Genomic DNA, 21138 nt, shown 5'->3' with positions numbered 1-21138 from the left:
GAATGGAGCATGACCCTAAAAGAACTATCCAATCTGCATTTAGGCTTGCAGTATATAACCACAGAAGCCTAAAGCAACCACATAAATTGTTTGTGTTAAACAGCATTCTCTTGTGTGTAGTCCTATTTATGACAAGCTACACGAGGATGGTTTGTTAGACCATGTGTTTTTATTTGGATCCCACCTTGGTTGGATTTAGATCACTGTTCTGCTACATCTCAAACTTAATTTTAGGGGATGAAGGTCACATTTTTCTTAAAAAGTTCCTGTAAGTGTTTTTTAACCATATCCACACTGCACAAAATAAAATATCTACGTCAATATCCTGTATTTATTATCTAAACATCCTTAAAACAAGATTAATGTACTTAACCCTCTGGTACTGTTCGCGTGTCGGTCAAAAATGATTCTTTTTATTATTATTTCAATTCAATTATTGAACTATATTTTAGTTTTATTATATTTTTTATTTAATATTTTTTTAGGGGATTTTATGGTACTAAATTATATTTATGCAGTAGTTATAATCCATTTACTCACTTTTTGACCTGAAAATTTAATTTCCAACTTAAACTGTCATATATCCCGAATAGTTTGGAGCACAGACTTTGTTTGGTCTCTTTTTAAAAGCAACTCTTGGTAGATGAGTGAAAAAAGTTTTTAAAAAAGTGAACTTGAAAAAAATGTTTTTTACATTTATTGTTATGAAAAATGCACAAAAATAAAATTTTTTAGATGACATATATATTTTCCCAAAAACTTTTTGACTCTAAAACTGTGAGAAAATCAAATCCATAAATCTAAGCAAGCTGTGTTCCAAATTTGAAGTTGATATCTCAAAAAATTAGCTTTCAGTAAGAATTTGTTTGTACGCAGTAAAAAAGTTTCCAATAGATGAAATTCCTCTCCCATTCATTTCCAATGCGGCCATTTTTGACCCCGAACAATATAAGTGTGACTATTTTTTTTAGGACCATTTAACCTTTTCGAATCATGTCCATTATTTTGTGTGTGTGTGTGTGTGTGTGTGTGTGTGTGTGTGTGTGTGTGTGTGTGTGTGTGTGTGTGTGTGTGTGTGTGTGTGTGTGTGTGTGTGTGTGTGTGTGTGTGTGTGTGCGTGCGTGTGTGTGTGTGTAAGTGAAAGTGCTAAAACCAGGTTAAGAAGCAAAATATAATATACTCAAAACATTTAATAGATTTCTTCTAATGTTTTTTTATATATTTATTTTGATTTTATTTGTCTTTTCTCAGTAAAATACCAAAACATCATAAGACTTGAGAACTCTTGACTTGAGAACACCTGAGAAGCAAAATCGTTATTAAAAATAGATATTAACTTAATGTAATTTAATTTATTTACCACATTGTAAATTAAAACAAAATAAATTTACTTGAAAAGCAAAACTGAGTAAGATATTAAGATTTAAGCACAAACATGCTTAAAACAACAACAAAAAAGCCAATTTGCCAATACTGTATGGTGTATACTGGATATAGGCCTATTCTCTGAAAACAAGTCTTAGTACACACTTTTAGCTACTTCTCAAGTATGGACAGCAAGAATGAAAAAATGAAAATCATAAAAAAATAAAAGATTTTCAGTGCAGTCACACAGCGATAGCTATTTTTAGACATTCTTGCCCTCAAGGAGCGGACTGTTGTTTGCTGTTGTCCTTTAGCTTGATATAAAGCAAAGGTCTTTCATGAACGAGGGGCATGTTGTTGTCAGCAATAGGCTGTTTTAGCAAGAGGGTCTTTGCTTGTGTGTCTGTCATACCAGTGTTACCTCCTGTTCCCCTCCCCCATCATTTCATCAGTACCTTATTACTCTGTCTGGCAGGCAGCGCTCTGGGAGGGAGGGGGGGCAGCTCCATCACTATGGCAACTGCATCCCTGCTCACTCCACTGCACCCATCTCTCTAGTTTCCGTGGCGACCGCGCTCCCTTCATCTCAGAGCTCAACTGCCAACTTCACGGCCCACACATTTTATAAGAAGCTCACCGTAATGACCCCTTAAACAAGCATGTGTCGGTGCATGATGGGAAAGAGTGGGCATAAATGAGCAAGTGTCCTATTGTTTGTTGATTTCTACCTGAAAATAAATAGAGGAAATACACTGCCTTGGTTTAATGAAGACCTATGTTTCTTATTCACTTCTGATAAATAGAATAGGACTGAATATTGATCATTGACTATAATGAGCTGTACAATTATATGCTTATGAATTATACATGATGCAGGAATCTTTGTATTTTGCAAAAAGGGGTGTCCACCACACCTTCATAACACAAACAAAGAATCCCACTGAGCATGATGCTGTTGTGGAGATCCGTAGCGCTAGTTTAGGAGAAGCTCTAACTTAGCACAGCCCAAAATAATGCTCTTAATGTCACTGAGTATGACAGGCACACATCCAAGGAAATGTTCGCAGGACTCTGTCTAGACCATGAAGCTCCATTTAGCTCAGACACATACCTGTGATTAGAGCGAACTTCTGCTACTAGGTTGTAATTTTAATCTAGATAAACTGCCTAATTTTTTATCTCTTGAGTTCAGTCTCGCATCATCTTAAACTGGGTGTAAAACAAAGGCCAGTGAGAAGAGCTTTGGAATGGGTGTGGTAAAACAGTGGATTGATGCTATGTGACTATGTAGAAAATGGGTTAATTACAGAATCCTTTTCCGCACTTGTTTATTGGCATGGCAATTACATATTGCAAATCAATGAAACCACATTTTTTAAATCAATGTATGAATACCAGTGTACATGTACCAAACTATATATATATATATATATATATATATATATAGTATGAGATATATATATAGTTTTCTGTTATGGGTAGGTTTAGGTGTAGAGTTAGTGTAAGGGGTTAGAATATACAGTTTTTACAGTATAAAAACCATTACACCTATGGAGCATTCCCATAAACAGCATATGCCGTGTGTGTGTGCGCGTGTGTGTTTAATGTGTTTGTAAACATTTTAAGGAACACTGAATATGAATGCAATTAATGTCCAATAAAGTTTGGTTTAAAGCACTTAATTAATGACATTATCCTTCATTCTTTAACCTAATCTAAAGTGAGAACTATTTACTCCTAATAACCAATCAACAATTCCTTTACTACAAGCTAATTAAACAATAATAGTTGTGTTCATTACAGTGACAATTAATGAGAACTCACTATTTGTTTGTATATGGCCTAGTATTAATATATTAACAATGTAGAGATGACAATGAATTAACTGAAAACTAATAGTTTGTTAAGGATTTGTAAGAACTTTATTATTGCATACTTATTATAAAGTGTTACCCAAAAGACTGATTATGCTCATTTAAAAAATGACAATGCAAGAAAGTTTTTTGTTTGAGATCTCAAGGCTTCAAAAACTGAAGAAGTTGATAGAATGCAGGTAAATGTGTTTACATGTAGAGCGAAATTCAAATCTAGCCTATTAGGTTTCAGAAATGTCATTTTTGGGTGAACTTTAAAGGATTAGTTCGCCCATTTAAGACATGAAGTTGTATGCAATCCTTACCAGCACTATAGTGCATACACACTGACCCACTCTGTGGTCACCTCCCTGGTCAGAGTTCTGGCCGCTCGAAGTTTTTCAAGAAAGTATTCCCGGTTAGTTTCCGGGGCCTCAAAACTGTGCGTTTTTACGTGAAAAATTATATGCATTTCAAAGCTTGATAAATTTACATCACAAAAAACACTCCGGGCAAAATTCATACCTCAGTTTTAATCGGCACTATTTTCTTTCCATTTCTATCAATCCGCGCTGCTGTCAACGTCAACAGTGCGCACGTTCCGATGTGCCGGGATCACCGTTCAGATTCCATCGTTATATCCCTATATACTGTTTTAATATTAGACCTCTTTTCACGTGGTTTCCACTGGAGTCTAAACATCAGATTGTTTACCGTACAGTTTAGACATGGGATCATAAAGTTAGTAAATAGAGCTTACCCGCAAAATTGTACCTATATCCCTATAAACTGTTTTTATATTAGACCTCTTTTCACGTGATTTCCACTGGAGTCTAAACATCAGCTTGTTTACCGTACAGTTTAGACATGGGATTATAAAGTTAGTAAATAGAGCTTACCTGTGATACTGGTAGGCTACAGCAAAACTCTTTAAAATCTTTTTTTTTATTTTTCCTCCTTGGTTGGGGATGTAATCGTCTTCGCTGAAGTGAGCACTGCACACACGAAAATCCTTTATTCTGGATATTTTAGCTCCCGCAGAGTAGCCGATGGCAACCAGCCAAAGCTGTCTCATAGCTATATCCGAAACAGGAAAACGATGGAATCTGAACAGTGATCCCTGCACTTTCTTGTGGTCACAACCTGGGAATTTACAAGTTCGCACCATTGTTAATTTTGTACTTTTTAAGTCGTTGTCATTCGATTGTGTAAACACTATGGAACAGCTGATCGGAATGTGCACACTGTTGACGTTGACAGCAGCGCGGATTGATAGAAATGGAAAGAAAATAGTGCCGATTAAAACTGAGGTATGAATTTTGCCCGGAGTGTTTTTTGTGATGTAAATTAATCAAGCTTTGAAACGCATATAATTTTTTCACGTAAAAACGCACAGTTTTGAGGCCCCGGAAACTAACCGGGAATACTTTCTTGAAAAACTTCGAGCGGCCAGAACTCTGGCTCGATGGTGTTTTATGCCCCCAATGGCTCCTTAGAGGCAGCTAACCCTACCCTCAACCTTAAACCTACCCATCCCCTCGCTGCCTGGAAGGCGACGTTGGGGGCATAAAACACCTAAGACCCAGAACTCTGACCAGGGAGGTGACCACAGAGTGGGTCAGTGTGTATGCACTATAGTGCTGGTAAGGATTGCATACAACTTCATGTCTTAAATGGGCGAACTAACCCTTTAATCTCCTCAGCTCCCGTGGCCTTATGGGATAGTGTTCACTTGTTTCACACTTCAGAATCTGAAGCAGATGCAGTATTGTTTGCCAATTAAAGGCTATTTGGACATCCTTCTCATTTGACATGCATCTTTTGGCACATTGTAAAGCAGGGACATACACGTATTCTGTCTCATTCTGCGGACTGAATCCAGGCTTTTTTTTCTATGCACTCCTCTCTGTTTGTGTAATCATTTCTAATGGTGTTATCACTGACTCAGCGCTGGTGCAGAGTGATTCAATAGTGGTTACATCACCGTAGGTCTTAAATGCTGAATTGAGGATCCTTAAACAATCAATGACTATTAGATTTGTGGCATACTGTAAACCACCACCACCAATCCCAAATGTGCATGACTTTGACCCTACCTGATCTCTCTCTCTCTCTCTCTCTCTCTCTCTCTCTCTCTTCCTATCCAGCGATGGAGCTGCTGTACTGGAGGAACCTGAAGCAGAGTGGGCTGGTGTTTGGCAGTTTGCTGCTGCTGCTCTTCTCCCTGACTCAGTTCAGCGTGGTCAGCGTTGTGGCCTATCTGGCCCTGGCTGCCCTCTCCGCCACCATCAGCTTCAGAGTCTACAAGTCCGTGCTGCAGGCTGTGCAGAAAACAGACGAGGGACATCCCTTCAAGTAAGACGGCTGTGTGTGTGTGTGCGTGCGTGCGCCACACATTGAATTACTAACCATGTTTTTATCACCTGGATGCAGAGCTTATCTGGATGTGGAGATGTCACTGTCCCATGATCAGATGCAGAAGTATGCAGAAAACATCCAGTATTATATCAACAGCACACTGAAAGAACTGCGCAGACTGTTCCTGGTGCAGGATCTGGTGGACTCACTTAAGGTGAACATCCGGTCAATTTAATATACACCAGGATTGTAAAGTTATCTTTTAAATGACAGATTTTTATAGACTTTTGACTTTTTTCTTAAATTGATACTTGATAGGAAAGCATAGAAATCATGGGAGGTGATCAGGAAATTATGTGAACTTATCATTTTTAAGGAAATTATGTGAACTCCACTTGTCAGTCCGTATGCTACCGTTCAAGATTCAAGTTCAAGTCTCTTATGCTCACTCAGGCTGCATTTATTTCATAATAATAAATACAGTAAAAACAGAAATATTTGTACTTATAATTTGTAATTTATTCCCGTGATGGCGAAGCTGAATTTTCAGCATCATTACTCCAGTCTTCAGTGTCACATGATCCTTCGGAAAACCTTCTAATATGCTGATTTGCAGATCTATAAAACATTTATTTTCATTATCAATGTTGAAAACTACGGAGCCCCTAAAAGGAAATGGTGATGAAAAAATATTTTATGGGGGGGAAGAATACATTTTTTCATAATACAACTTGTTCCCCCAAGAAACGTTGCGGTCCCTCGGAAAACTTCCTTGCGAGCGAACGCAGTTTCTCATGGGAATGTTAAAGTTTTACGAGCTAACGCATAGTTTCTCAAGGAACACAAACATGTTGTGAGTGAACGCAAAAGCATTGACATATAATTTTTCTTCTCTGCTCACCATGTCCCTTTAGGGCAGCGGTGCCCAATCCTGCTCCTGCCGATCGACTGTCCTGCACAGTTCATCTCCAACCCTAATCAAACACACCTGAAGCAACCAATTAAGGTCTTCAGGATCACTAGAAAATTAAAGGCAGGTGTGTTTGATTAGGGTTGGAGATGAACTGTGCAGGACAGTCGATCGGCAGGAGCAGGATTGGGCACCCCTGCTTTAGGGGCTCTATAGAAAACGGTTCATAATTTTGTTGAAACCCTGGTGTTTTTTAGGATTCTTTGATGAATAGAAAGTTCAAAAGAACAGTATTTTTTTTTATGTAACTGTATAAATGACTTTACTGTCACTTTTGAACAATTTAATACATCCTTGCAGAATTTTTTTTTTTTTACTCTCTTTAAAAAAAAAAAAAAAAAGAATCGTACTGACCCCAAACTTTAAAATGGTAGTGAATATGAAACAGATATGTGCATTTCAGGAATATTCATTTTACAATTTAAAGTTAGCATCGATTTGTTAAAAGGAAATCAAGAGTTAATGTACAGAAAATTAGAGCAGTTTATCACCTTATTGGTTTATTCTTGCTATATGAGTGTCAGTGCACTTCTATAATGGTTTAGTTACTGCCACAGAAATGCATCATAAACCATGTTATACCTAGTATGTGTTTGTGTGTTAACTGCTAGTTGTTTTTGTTTGCCTCAAGTTTGCAGTGCTGATGTGGTTGCTGACCTATGTGGGAGCCCTCTTCAATGGTCTCACTCTTCTTATTATGGGTGAGCAGTTTATTCAGTTCCATATGTATTTGTAATTTGAAACAGTATTGTAACTTTGTTTTAAAAAGTGGGTGAAACAGGAGAGTTGTTAATACAATGCTTTATCAGATATGTACAAATTGTAGGAACAAAAAGAACATGACGATGTCTAAATTTAGTTTGCTCTCGTATAGTTTTATTTTTCCTCATTAAAATCAAAGATGTTCATCAGGGATTGTATATCTCGAGCGTGGACACGTTTGTGTGCTTTTTGTTTTGTGATTTCACCGGAAAGAACAGAGAGTCTCCGCAGTGGCATTAAAGGGTTAGTTCACCCAAAAATTAAAATTCTGTCAGTAATTACTCACCCTCATGTTGTTCCAACCGCGTAAGACCTTCGTTCATCTTCGGAACACAAATTAAGATATTTTTGATGAAATCTGAGCTATGTCTCACTCCTCCATAGGCTGCTATGTGACCGAAACTTGCTGGCCCAGAAAAGTTATTAAAGAGATCGTTAATATAGTCCAAGTGACTCCAGTGGCTCAATCTTAAGTATATCAAGCGACGAGAATACTTTTTGTGCGCAAAAACAAACAAAAATAACGACTTTATTCCACTTTTCATTTCCTTCTCTCTGGGCCTCGTAGTGTTTTTGCGCTGCGCGTCTGTGTTGCACGTCATCACGCATCACGCACATGACCGGCGTCGGCCAATAGTGAGCCTACGTGGTGACGTAGAGAGAACGTTCCGCCGCTGATTACAGTCGCAACAAACACTCAGCATGACACATTCCAGCGCCAAATTGCCTCTTATTTAAGACAATTTATCCTCAACTTGACAGGTTTCATTTGCATTAGGTATATCCGTGCAGTGAGATGTTTCGTCCCATCCGCAAATTACACCTAGGATTTAAAATATAGATAAATGTATGCTTTTTAAATGACAGACTACTGCGTCTTTTAACATTTACCTTGCATCTTGCTTCAGTGGTGGTGTCCATGTTCTCGATGCCGGTGGTCTACGAGAAATACCAGGTCAGAGAGGCACCTTTGTCACCATGACTACAGCATCATGTATAATTCATAAGCACCATGACTACAATGACTCATTTTTTTAATCTTTCTCTCTCTAGGCACAGATTGATCAGTATCTGGACCTAATAAGGACCCAAGTCAACTCTGTGGTAGGAAAGTAAGTTCTCCCTTTAAGCATTGTAATATAATAATTTAGTAAATAAATATAGTTTTTTTTTTCTATTTAAATATATTTTTAAGTCATTTATTCCTGTGATGGCGAAGCTGAATTTTTAGCATCATTACTCCAGTCTTAAGTGTCACATGATCCTTCAGAAATCATTCCAATATGCTGATTTGGTGCTCAAGAAACATTTCTGCTTATTATTATTATAACAGTTGTGCGGCTTAATATTTTTGTGGAAACATACAGTAATATAATTGTGTTTTTGTTTGTACAGGATCCAGGAGAAGATTCCAGGGGCCAAACGAAAGGCTGAATAGGCCCTTTTGGAGGAGGTTTCTGAGCCCCAGACCGACCCATTGCAGGGAGAGCTGAATGATGATCAAGGGTTCCTCTTTGTACACACATACACACACACACACAACAGACACAAATAAACATCACTGGAATATAGTTCTACTTTGTACACATTGTGAAGTCTAGAGCAATGGCAAAGCTGTGCAGGAGAAGTCCCATCCTCATCTTGTAACCATAGAAAAAAAAATGAAGAAAAAAAAGTAAAGCGTGTTGTTTCTCAATTCAGGATCTAGTCAGAAGTACAACTACTTGATGAATTGTAGAAGTAACCATGAAACATATTATTCAAATCCGGTAAAAAGACTAGATGTGATTTTTTTATTTTATGTGTTGCTCATAAAGTGCATGAAGTCAAGAGTCTTAAGTGCTGATGAATTCTCTTTTTATCTTTGAAGTTTATGTGCTTTCTCAGCTGTGCTGAAAATCTCTGTAGTATGTGAAGGATCTCCAGCTTTATTGCTCTCCAGTGACACTCTCTTCTTGAAAAAAAAAAACAAGCTTCTTTGTGTCTAGGGCGTTGGTTGGGGGCTTTTCCTCTTCCATCACTATATCTGTAAACATTATTAACATACAGTAATCGTCATTGTCAGCTAGACACATGGATCTGCTGAGGTTCATGATATCTGGGCACAAACGCAACTATTTAGCACTGTTCTGATTAGATATGGTCAGCTCACTATAGCATTACAGTATGTTTCTTTTTCGTAGGACTCCACTACAGAGATTCATGTTTTTTTGTGCTGTCATTTATCTTTTTTTTTTCTTTTGAAAATGATACAAAACAAAAGAGAGGGAGGAGAAGGAAGCTTCTGTGAGTGATTGCCAGCTAGAATCTGTCAATCTTTGTACTGTTAAGTGTTGTTCATCTTTTAGCCATTGACTCTTAACTATTTGCACTTAAGCTGTACTCAATACTGAATGTGAAAATAAATGTTCTTAAATGTACTTTTCATGTTTCATGGAGCATTTTTTCATTTTTTCCATCCAATTTCTGAGAAAAAAAGAGCGGTTATAGCCATTCAGTATATCTGAAAGCCAAAACTTAGCGCTAAACTGCAAATTATCAAACTTAATTGAATCATGTATTAACAACAATTAGCCTAGAGAACATTTAATAAACTTATTTTAATTAAAATTAAATAAACTTATAACAATCGTCACATAAACCCATAAATATCCCATTTAGCTTAGCTTTTATTTAGTCTAAAATAACTATAGATAATAACACATTTAAATTAAACTTGTTGACTTGATAAATAATAAGTTGATATTGAAGAACTAAAATTACTAAAACTAATGAAATATGAAATAAATGGTGCACTGATATAACGAAAAAATAAAAGCAAATTCAAATTATTAAATATAAAAATAAAAGCTAATTTGAAATATGAATAATACAATAATATTATGCCTATATAAATAATACTAAACTAAAAATCGTGAAAACTGTTTATTTTGTCTCTTTTCTATACTATTAAAAATATGTATATACTATTTTTATAATAGGCTATTCATATATATTGTATGTAGGCCTATATGTATTCACTTATATATTGCTATACAGTTTAGTTGTATGGACGTCCTAATTCGGGTCAGCCTGGGTTAAGGTGCAACATTTAAGCCATGGAGACCGGGGATGGTTGTAACATGGGTGAAGTTGTAACACCACCAATTAGGGATAAGATATGAGTCTTGTGATCACTTCAGTATTTTCCTACTTCCTCCCTGATCCAACATGGTGATTGTCAAGGCTGGAAACAGGCACATGCAGAATATATAGAGAAAAAAAACAGATTTTGAGGTCAAAAAGTAAAAATTTTGGCCAAGACTATATTTTGTTTAGTATCTGTACTATTGTAGATACAATTGTTTGACTTATATTAGATTAAATAGTAGTTTCTTAGGCAATATGTGATGCATTTTCCCCCTGCTAATTTCAAACCACTATGCTAATACAGCTAGCTAAACATTGGCTGACAGGGGTGGGGTGGTTGTATCCGTCCGCTTACTAAGAATATAAGTAAGAATTTTCTTGATTTTAATGTTTTTAAAGAATAACTAGGACATGGAAAAAAGAAAGACTGACAGAGGTGTATCTGCCAGTGTTTTATATAAAGTGGTTTGCATGGAGCAATTTAACAACTCAAAGCCCAAATTAGGTTTGGGTGAAATGCGCCCTATGCAGTTTCTGGGCCCATCAAGCCTGCACTCCAGGGTTACCAGCATCATTCATCTGTCAAAACTGTGACTCTTATTTAGAATATACACACATTGACATTTATTATTTTTTGTTAGACTTAAAGATGTACAAATATGTTATTTAATTAGGTACATTGTAGTAGCCAAGTGTTATTATTAAGTGTACTTTAAACACAAATTTAAACACACACACACACACACACACACACACACGAGTCAAACAGATAGTCTGTTATTGAGAGAGAGATGCAATGTTCTTTTATTTCAATAAATCTGTTTTTGAACAATATAATATGGTATGGCATCCATTTTTACTGCTTTTGTCTATAGATACAACCTACCCCAGTAGTGGGGTAGGTTGTAACAAAGGAACACCATGTATTTGACATCAGCTCACGAGGTCTGTGATATTCTTGTCGAGGGTTGAATTGGTTCCATTTGTAGTAAACAAATGTGGGTACTTTGTATAAACGTTTGAGAACTCAAGCTAAAAAATTCAGCGAGTTATAGGTGCTGAAGCAAAAAGTGTTACAACCATTATAGACAACGCTAACAGGAAGTGGAGAAAACATTTGCGTAGCCTCAGGAAGTGAAAATATTTACCTGCCAGTGATGTTTGTTGTGTTACAGTACAATATGAATAATGAATGCAGATTGGAGATTGGAGATGACTCACTTGAATTAGGACGCTGCCCATCTGTCAGCTGGCACTGCTAGGTGTGCCCAGTGTACCTGTCTATTGTCCAAATGCTACAATTTCGCTCCAGGAACAGGTGGGACGAACTTGGAAAACAGCGGGATCTGTATCCGCTCAAAATATGGAACACACACAGACACTCTCACACACACACACACACACACACACACACACACACACACACACACACAGTCACTAATGTAATGGATTTTTTTAGACAATAGACTTTCTCTTAAAATTAAATCTTCAATTTTTGTCATTATGATGTTTATAATCATTTTTATCATCTGTCTTGAAAGGTTAATTCTGTGCAGACATGATCAGACATCATCTATGCGCGAGCTCGCCTCGCCCTCTGCTGGTGACACCGAGAACTGCAGTGTCGTTTCAGAGAAACGGGAGGGTGTGCTGGAAGAAGCATTGTGGAGGGACAGTAGGGAATTGGCTGACAGAGACAGTGGCTGTGGTGGTCTATGGAAGCTTGATTCCGCCACTGAATAATACATAAATAATAATAATTGCTACTTTTTGTCTCACAATTCTGACTTTTTTTCTCACAATTGCGATATATCAAGTCAGAATTGTGACTTTTTTCTCAGAATTGCGAGATATGAAGTCAGAATTGAGAGAAATAAAGTCGCAATTCTGAGAAATAAAGTCGCAATTGCGAGATATAAAGTCGCAATTCTGAGAAATAAAGTCGCAATTGAGGGATATAAAGTCACAATTCTGAGAAATAAAGTCGCAATTGCGAGATATAAAGTCGCAATTCTGAGAAATAAAGTCGCAATTGGGAGATATAAAGTCAGAATTGCACGATATAAAGTCGCTATTGCGTGTTATAAAGTCAGAATTGTGAGATATAAACTATTCTGTGGTAAAAAAATCTTTTTTTTTCCTTAGAATAATTGGACTTTATATCTCACAATTCTGAGTTTATATCTCACAATTCTGAGAAAAGATCTCAGAATTGCGAGATCGCAATTGCGTGTTATAAAGTCAGAATTGCGTGATATAAAGTCGCAATTGCGAGAAAAAAAGTCAGAATTCTGACTTTATAACACGCAATTCTGACTTTATAACACGCAATTCTGACTTTATAACACGCAATTGCGACTTTATAACACGCAATTGCGACTTTATTTCACGCAATTCGGACTTTATAAATAAAGTCAGAATTGCGAGATGTAGCCTAAACTCGCAATTGTGAGATAAAAAGTCGCAATTATCTTTTAAAATGTTTTATTCTGTGGCGGAAACAAGCTTCCATAGTGGTCAGCATTCGAAGAGCTGGAAATAAAACAGGATATTATTGCGTGCTCTGTCTGTAAATAGTGTTCAAATTTGATAAAACCTCGAGATTGACACAGAACCATCAGATAACGTTCTGTGATCAGAAAAGATGGTTGGCTACCTACGTTTATACGTTAGGCCTATACGTTTATACATTTATACGTTGTCAATTTACTATAGCCTATTCAAAGTCAGACTGAAATTTAAGTTAGGCCTATTTACTGAAAATATTCCATGGTCATCATTCAGATTCATTGTAATAACTATATTATTGTTGTCTTGTTTTCCAGTACAAATATCTAAAATTCTTAAATCGAGACATTTACTATACTTGAGAAACAAGATAATATAAGATACAAAGTTTTGTTTGCTGATAAATTTATAAAAAATAAAAAAAATGAGTCAATGCTTAAAACAAGAAAGAAAATCTGGCAATGGAGTAAGAAAATAAAACTGTTTTCCTTTTGAAATAGCTGTCGTGTCCCACATTAATACAGCACTCTTTGATGTGGAAACATGGTCAGTACTAGTAAAAGCATGTCAGGAGCCATTTATAAACATGACCTCCAAATCAGTGCTGCTCCAAATGGACCTTTAGCTTCACTTTCAGCAGAAAATCTTCTTCATTAATCTGAGAAACGCTGAAGCAAAGAGATTAAAAAAGGTCTTAGATGATTTAGAAGTGAAATGGCTAATAATGAGAAATCTAAATATAGTCTGGTCTTAATTTCCTAAGCCACATTACGTTCAACAGCATGCTTTCAGAGAATTTACCAAATGTCAAGTTGGCAAATTAAAATTCTGGAAATTCCATTTGGCCTTTGAAGCTAATGTATTTAATAAGTAAATAAGTAAGTGTCAGGTCAGTAAACTACAATTCACAGCATGCACCTCAGCATTCAGATATGGCCGCCTCGGACTCCATATCCCAGAATAAACACACACAGGCTGTGTTCAAATCACCCCTTATACCCTCATTCACTATTCCCTACATTACTCCAATAATATAGTTCACTTGAAGGAGTGAATACGGACTTTTGAGTGCGCTGGAAGGACTGATGCTTTTGCAGTTTGTACTTGCTGTTTAATCATTTGAAATTTATCAAATTGGCAGCTAGTAGTAATGAAAAAAATTAACTCTTCATGGAATCTAGCATGTATAAACCTTAATTAAACAATTTAATAATCAATTAAAACAGAAGTTATACCTGAATGATATTACGCTGTAGCCACATTGGGCCAGAGGTTTGGAAAATGAATGGGTTGATGATTCAGCTGCGGCGCCAACTTCTAGTCAGAAGTGCGACTCTCACAGTGCATTATGGGTATTCTCTAGCCGTTGAGCGTACATCGGTTGTACACTCCTTATTGCAGTGCATTGTGGGATTGAATGAGTGTACTTGATAACGTCCACTATGGTTTTGGACACCACTACAAATGGCTGTCCCCTCAAATAGTGCCCTATTTAAGGATATAGGGGGCGATTTCGGTGTCATTTGCTTCCTGTTATTTTTAGCTGTACAAAACAACTCGTTATGCTGCTTGATATTGCAAACTGGTATTTCTTACCATATTATTTTAATGTAGTGTCTTAATTAAAAACGCTGGTTTGTAACGCAAACAGTTTTACAGTTTACTGCACTTTGATATATTCTTATTTTTATTTCCCTATAGCGGCTTTTTAAAGATGTGTTTGCAACCATAGGTCCTGGTAATACTATCTATTGTGAATAGTTCATTATCAAATGGTGTTGTTCCACCCTGTCTCAAACAAGCAGTGGTTACTCCCCAAATCAAAAAGCCAGGCCTTGAATATACTGATCTGAATCATTTTCGCCCAATTTCAAAATTACCATTTATATCTAAAATATTAGAGAAGGTTGTTTTACTTCAGATTACTTCAGTTTTATGTGAGAATGATATCCTGGATAATTTCCAATCTGGATTCAGAGCTGGGCACAGTACAGAGACTGCTCTGGTAAAAGTGCTGAATGACCTGCTAATAGCAACTGATTCTGGGCTGGCAGCTGTTTTAATTACATTGGATCTCAGTGCCGCATTTGACACTGTTGATCATTCGATTCTTTTAGACCGGTTGGGGTGTGAGGTTGGCATTTGTGGAAGAGCGTTAACATGGTTTCACTCATGAGGACAGAACATTCTCTGTTAATTTTGCAAATGCTTCATCCTCTGCGGCCATCTTAAAATATGGCCTCCCTCAAGGCTCTATTTTAAGTCCTATTGTTTTCTCTTTACATGTGTCCTTTGGGATCTATTTGTTACGGTGGCCGAGAGAGCTCAACGCGCTGCAACTGAAGAAAACACATGGAAATAGAAAAACACCTGCAAATTAAGAAAACATCTTCATCAGTTTCACAACACATGTGTGCTCCAAATACTCACAACACAACCAAATACAGAAACGCGCTGCAAAAGTTCACAACACAACCAAATACAGAAACGCGCTGCAAAAGTTCACAACACAACCAAATACAGAAACGCGCTGCAAAAGTTCACAACACAACCAAATACAGAAACGCGCTGCAAAAGTTCACAACACAAACAAATACAAAAACGCGCTGCAAAAGTTCACAACACAAACAAATACAGAAACGCGCTGCAAATAGAACAGAACACAACGGAAATGTTTCCGGGGAACCCAATAAGTGACGGACCGGCTGGGACGTGCTTACAGCTGTCTACTTTTATTTTATTTATTTTTTTTGAAAAACATACAGAGATGACACGTTTATGACATAGGCTACAACTTTGTATACAATATACAAAATGTATTTACAATATGTTCAATGTCATAAGAATAATAAAAAGAACAATGAGCTGAAGACTAAAATGAATAAATAAATAAAGATAGAGAAAAAGAACATGAGGAAAAGACATTAATCATCAGTACATTGTACACATTTTGTCATGTTATGTTAAAATAAGTTTCATAAGAAATGTTAGAATGCAGCTAGGGTCCAAATATGAGACGGCAAGTTTTAAAGTTGAGACACTCACACACAGATATAACGCATATTTTAAAAACTTTGTTGTATAAAATGTACATGTATTATTTGCAACAGTTATGTTAACAGCAATAATACTATATTTCTGGTAAGAACAGCTATTCAGCTGATGGACACGCGCTGCGTTGTCATGGGAACATCCCATTCCCAGGTGAAAATAATGAGGAAATTACGTTGTCTTTCGTTGCTCCCTTCATCAACATAATGGCACACAAGTGCCCCGCTCCCTCCAAAGTGCCCAATTCAAGGGCTCTGCCGTCTGCCCTCTTAAGAGAGTATAGGGCATAGGTAAAGCTCACTAGCAATAAGCACGTCCCAGCCGTCCGTCCGTCACTTATTGGGTTCCCCGGAAACATTTCCGTTGTGTTCTGTCCTATTTGCAACGCGTTTCTGTATTTGTTTGTGTTGTGAACTTTTGCAGCGCGTTTTTGTATTTGTTTGTGTTGTGAACTTTTGCAGCGCGTTTCTGTATTTGGTTGTGTTGTGAACTTTTGCAGCGCGTTTCTGTATTTGGTTGTGTTGTGAGTATTTGGAGCACACATGTGTTGTGAAACTGATGAAGATGTTTTCTTAATTTGCGGGTGTTTTTTCTATTTGCATGTGTTTTCTTCAGTTGCAGCGCGTTGAGCTCTCTCGGCCACCGTAATTTGTCATTGCTATGACATTTCTTATCATATGTATGCAGATGACCCTTATTCTAAAAAGAAGTCAAAGGGTGACTGGGCTTTTTCAGTTGTGGCTCCCAAGTTGTGGAACAGTTTTCCCCCTCATATCCGGCTAGCTCAAACAATAGAAATTTCATGTCTCAATTATAAACTTATCTTTTTAACTTAGCTTTTAGTTAAGGGTATTGTACATTGTAGATATAACTTATTTTCATTTAGTTTTATTTCTCTCTACACTGATCTCATTATACAGTTGTGTGAGGGGTATGTCTGAGAGTGTGTAGTCATGCCCTCATCTATAGGCTTGATAATATACATGTATGTTTTACTGTTTTTAGGTAACTGTGAAGCACTTTGGGCAACAACATTGCTATTAAATGTGCTATATAAATAGATAAAAGTTGAAGCTGAAGTTATTTTATTTCAATGTCTCAACAGTCTCTAGACCTTTCCTTCACCTTGCTCACACTCAGTGACAGTGGGATCGGATGGCCTTGAGGTGCCTGCCTGTATGTTGGGAACTCGCTGTACCTGAGCAAAGGTCAACTGCGCCCTCATAAACACAAACTGCTAAAGGCCAGACATGACTGACCAATGTCACTTTGTCAAATACACCTCATGACAGGGTGAAAAAGCAAACAGTGCCCAAAAACCATTTAAAATCTAGCAAAGTCAGACAAATTCGTCTGTAAATGTCAAACCCCTCACAAATGACTGTGTACCACATGAGAGCAAACATTTCTGTTGGTTGATTAGTTTTGATTCAGAACTACTTTTGACCATGAAGGAGCAAGAGAAAGGTGCTTGAGGTGACATGGCAAATGCAGAGGCAGGTTTTTGAAGAATTTGGGGAATAATGGTTAGTAATCATAAAAGAGCCAGCGGAGGAGATGTCAGAGATAAAACTCTTAATGCACACTCTTACCTCTCTGTTCACCTGAGGACATGCTGCTGTCAGTCAGTAAGACAGACAGGCCTAATGGGTTCGCTCTGTCTCATTCATGCACACACACACACTTCCCCTGGCTCTCTTTGTCTGAACAGACCATTGCCCATTCCAACTGCAATAAGAATAGATTTTATTTTTTTGTGTCTTTCACAAGCCAAAAGAACTCAAGGGGCATGCAAATAAAATAGAACTGAAGCACTTTAGAAGACCAGTAGAAATGAGTAGAGGTTATTAAGAATTAAGAAATTACAATTTACTATAAAATATACCTGGTGTTTCTTCATTGTTGTCCTTACTTATCCAAATGTTTCACTAATAATATCCCTTTAACTAACAAAAGCCAGGTCCTTCATGACATCATCCTCCTGAAAGTGACATCATTTTGGCACAGCACAAACATCAGTAAGCAAGCAATGGATTTGATTAAGTCTGTGATGTTTTGTGGTATTAATTTTGTCTCACTCTAAAACATTCAATCTGTATGATTAAAATCATTACATCACTGAAGCTATAGAGATGGAGGCAGGTTATAGAGGTGGAAAAGGGAAGTTTTGATGACAGTTATAATTATTCAATCATTCAAATACAGTATCTTGACTCTTAGAGTGATGGACTTGTGAACAGTGGATGACAGATGTCATGTTAGATTGAAATGAAAGAAGAGACTCAACCTTTTAACCTTTTAGTAACCTTTTAAAATGTAATTTATTCCTGTGATGGCAAAGCTGAATTTTCAGCATCATCACTCCAGTCTTCAGTGTCACATGATCCTTATGAAATGTGCTGATTTGCTGCTCAAGAAACATTTCTTATTATTATCAATGTTGAAAACAGTTGTGCTGCTTAATATTTTTGTGGAAGATTTTTTTGTAACTGTGTAAAAGTCTTTACTGTCACTTTTGTCAATTTAAGTACATCATTACTGAATAAAAGTATTACTTTCAACAACAACAAAATAAATTCTGAAGTACATTTAAAGGTATATATATATATATATGAAGCAATTATTATTCAGGTTAATTTGTTAGAATTAATATTTTTAGATATAGTGTAAAATATAAAGCAATAAAGCCTATATGTTAGCATGCACACTGCCCTCTGGTGTATGTATGTGTGCACACCAGCCATGTCCCAAATCATCACTATCACAGGCTCCCTGCCAGTGGCAATGACATCACCCACCTCAGAACACAGACTGACACTCACAATTAGCCTCTTTCTGTGTGTGTGTGTGTGTGTGTGTGTGTGTGTGTGTGTGTGTGTGTGTGTGTATGTGTGGCAGGACTGCTACATTCACCCCGTCTGACGACTTGAGACTGACTGCAATGACGGCCTGGATCTCCTCTGGGTAGAGGGGTTTTTAGTGAGGGCAGTGAAAGGTCCTGTGCCATTTCCAGTGGATTTCTTTCTCCCTTCGTACAAAAGGTACACAGCTCACAATTAAAGATGGGAATTGATCAAACGGTGCTGAATAAATGTCTGGAATTAGTTTTGTGTTTTAAAGCTCATCTGCTGCATGTATCAAAAACCTATTCCAAAAGCTGAAATATAGTCCCAAGTGTTCAGTAGACAGATGAAAAAAGTGAACTATAGCAAGACTGTGAGTCCTTAAGCCCCCTGAAAATAATACAACATGACACGGTTGACAGAAATAATTGGACATCAGATGATGTCATGTCTCAAGGTCTGAGTCTGCAATACAGGAATAACTCGACAATGATCTGATATGAAGTGTTTTGCCGCCATGGTCTACCTTTTCATACTTAAGCTGTGAGGGAGAGCTACAAATTGCACTGCAGCTCACACATCTACGCATCTTTTACATTTTGGGAGCGGGAATGGAAAAATAACACTGACAACACAATATGCAGAGGATGACCTTGAGAATCTGTTTTAGGGCCAGTTTTCTCTTCCATATTCCCATGCAAAAAAATAAAATAAATAAATAATATATAAATAGAAAATATATATATTTTTATTTTTTTATAATTATAGCTGACATACATATTATTATTATTATTTATGATGATTATGATCATTTCTCTTCTATATTACCCTGCAAAAAATGAAATTTATTTATTTATTTTTAAATAAATGTATTAAATTACGTCATTTTAGTGACCATATTATTATTATTTATGATAATGTTTACTTATTTTGTACAAAACTGGGATAACTGCTTATATTGATTTTCAAAGCACTTTTAATATCCCATTTATATGTACAAAATGAGTTCGAATGACTCTTGCTGCCAGCAAGGTCACCGTGATTTTGCCAACTATGTTCCTGGATCAACATATTTTGTTGATCCTGGAACAACATTTCTGTCAGAAAATTTTGTCCTAACCCTAAACCTAATCCTATACCCATAAGTTATCCATAAAGAATGTTATCAGAGTAAAATGATAGGTGAATACCACTGATAGAATCACCTAACCCTGGTTGGTTGCAAGCCTAAAACTTCACATAAACTGTAAACTTGTCCCCCAAATCTTATTGGTTGATTGGAATGTTAATCCAGATTCAACAAAGATGTTGATCCAGGAACATGTTGTACTTGATAAAATCACGGTCACCCTGTCGGTCATGGTGCTTATGTTTCTGCAATTATAGTTGTCAATACATTACACATGTAATCTAAATGCGATTATATGCACAGGGCAGGTGGTGTAGCCAGCAGTCTGGTGCTTTACCCTGACCTGACCCAGAACCAGAACCAGGTGCTGGGCTGTGATTATGAGTCTCAGAAGACCATCCAGCCTGCAGCCTTCCCAGAGGCCTCCATATGGACACCAACTGCAATCTGTGATGAACGCTTATGTGCACAAATGCTTTTCATCCACATAAATATGGGCATACCATGGTCATACCAAATGTAGTGAATGCAGTGTAGGTTACTATGCTTGATTTATTTGTCTCATTATGATTCACGTGCTGCTGGATAAATGATTGTGTCAATTTAAACACATATGTTGTGTTCCAGTCAAATGTGAAGTGTAAGACACAAAAGCAGTTATTTGTTGAGATATAAAGGATCTCTAAGAAACTTGTGGGTTCTTTTACAGTTAACGTCTCCAAATAAATCCATGTTTGTATTTATTTTCATGATTAAACATGACAGAATTGTTATCTTTCACCCAAAAATACAGGTTTATTCATCTGTATGTCACATTGTTGAGCAGACCAGGAACTCTCGTTTTGTTCCCTTGTATACTGACATAATTCCCCTTGGCACTGGGTCACATTACATGCTGACACGGGGCACATTTCTTCCAGATAATTTTACTCAGACTGCCACATTGAATTAACTGTTTTACTGTTGAAACCAAGAAGCCTGGACTGATTTACCCTAGGCAAGTTTTGAGGCATGAAATTCAGGATGAATTTAAGAGTATATTGAATGATGGGAAGCGGGATGCATACTTCAAACAATTTGCTGTTATATGAGCCAAAATGGTGTGTGTGTGTGTGTGTGTGTGTGTGTGTGTGTGTGTGTGTGTGTCAGAGTGGGCTGGGTTATCAGAGC

The 21138-nt window shown here is 36.9% G+C and overlaps 1 protein-coding gene across 2 annotated transcripts in view; it reads left to right on the top strand.

Moving 5' to 3' along the window:
- Positions 1-9280, top strand: part of rtn1b (reticulon 1b) — a 40378-nt gene extending 31098 nt beyond the window's left edge. For both annotated transcript variants that reach the window (XM_079887935.1, XM_079887936.1), the window contains 6 exons: positions 5366-5573; positions 5652-5790; positions 7178-7247; positions 8217-8263; positions 8362-8420; positions 8704-9280. In XM_079887935.1, coding sequence (XP_079744061.1) covers positions 5366-5573; positions 5652-5790; positions 7178-7247; positions 8217-8263; positions 8362-8420; positions 8704-8746 — 566 coding nt within the window. In that variant the 3' untranslated portion in view covers positions 8747-9280. The remainder of the gene's footprint in view (positions 1-5365; positions 5574-5651; positions 5791-7177; positions 7248-8216; positions 8264-8361; positions 8421-8703) is intronic.
- Positions 9281-21138: the final 11858 nt, after the last annotated feature.

This window comes from Squalius cephalus, assembly GCF_949319135.1.
Source record: "Squalius cephalus genome assembly, chromosome: 12".
Taxonomy (NCBI): Eukaryota; Metazoa; Chordata; class Actinopteri; order Cypriniformes; family Leuciscidae; genus Squalius; species Squalius cephalus.
Note: the sequence above shows the minus strand (reverse complement) of the source record. Positions and strands in the feature narration are given on the sequence as shown.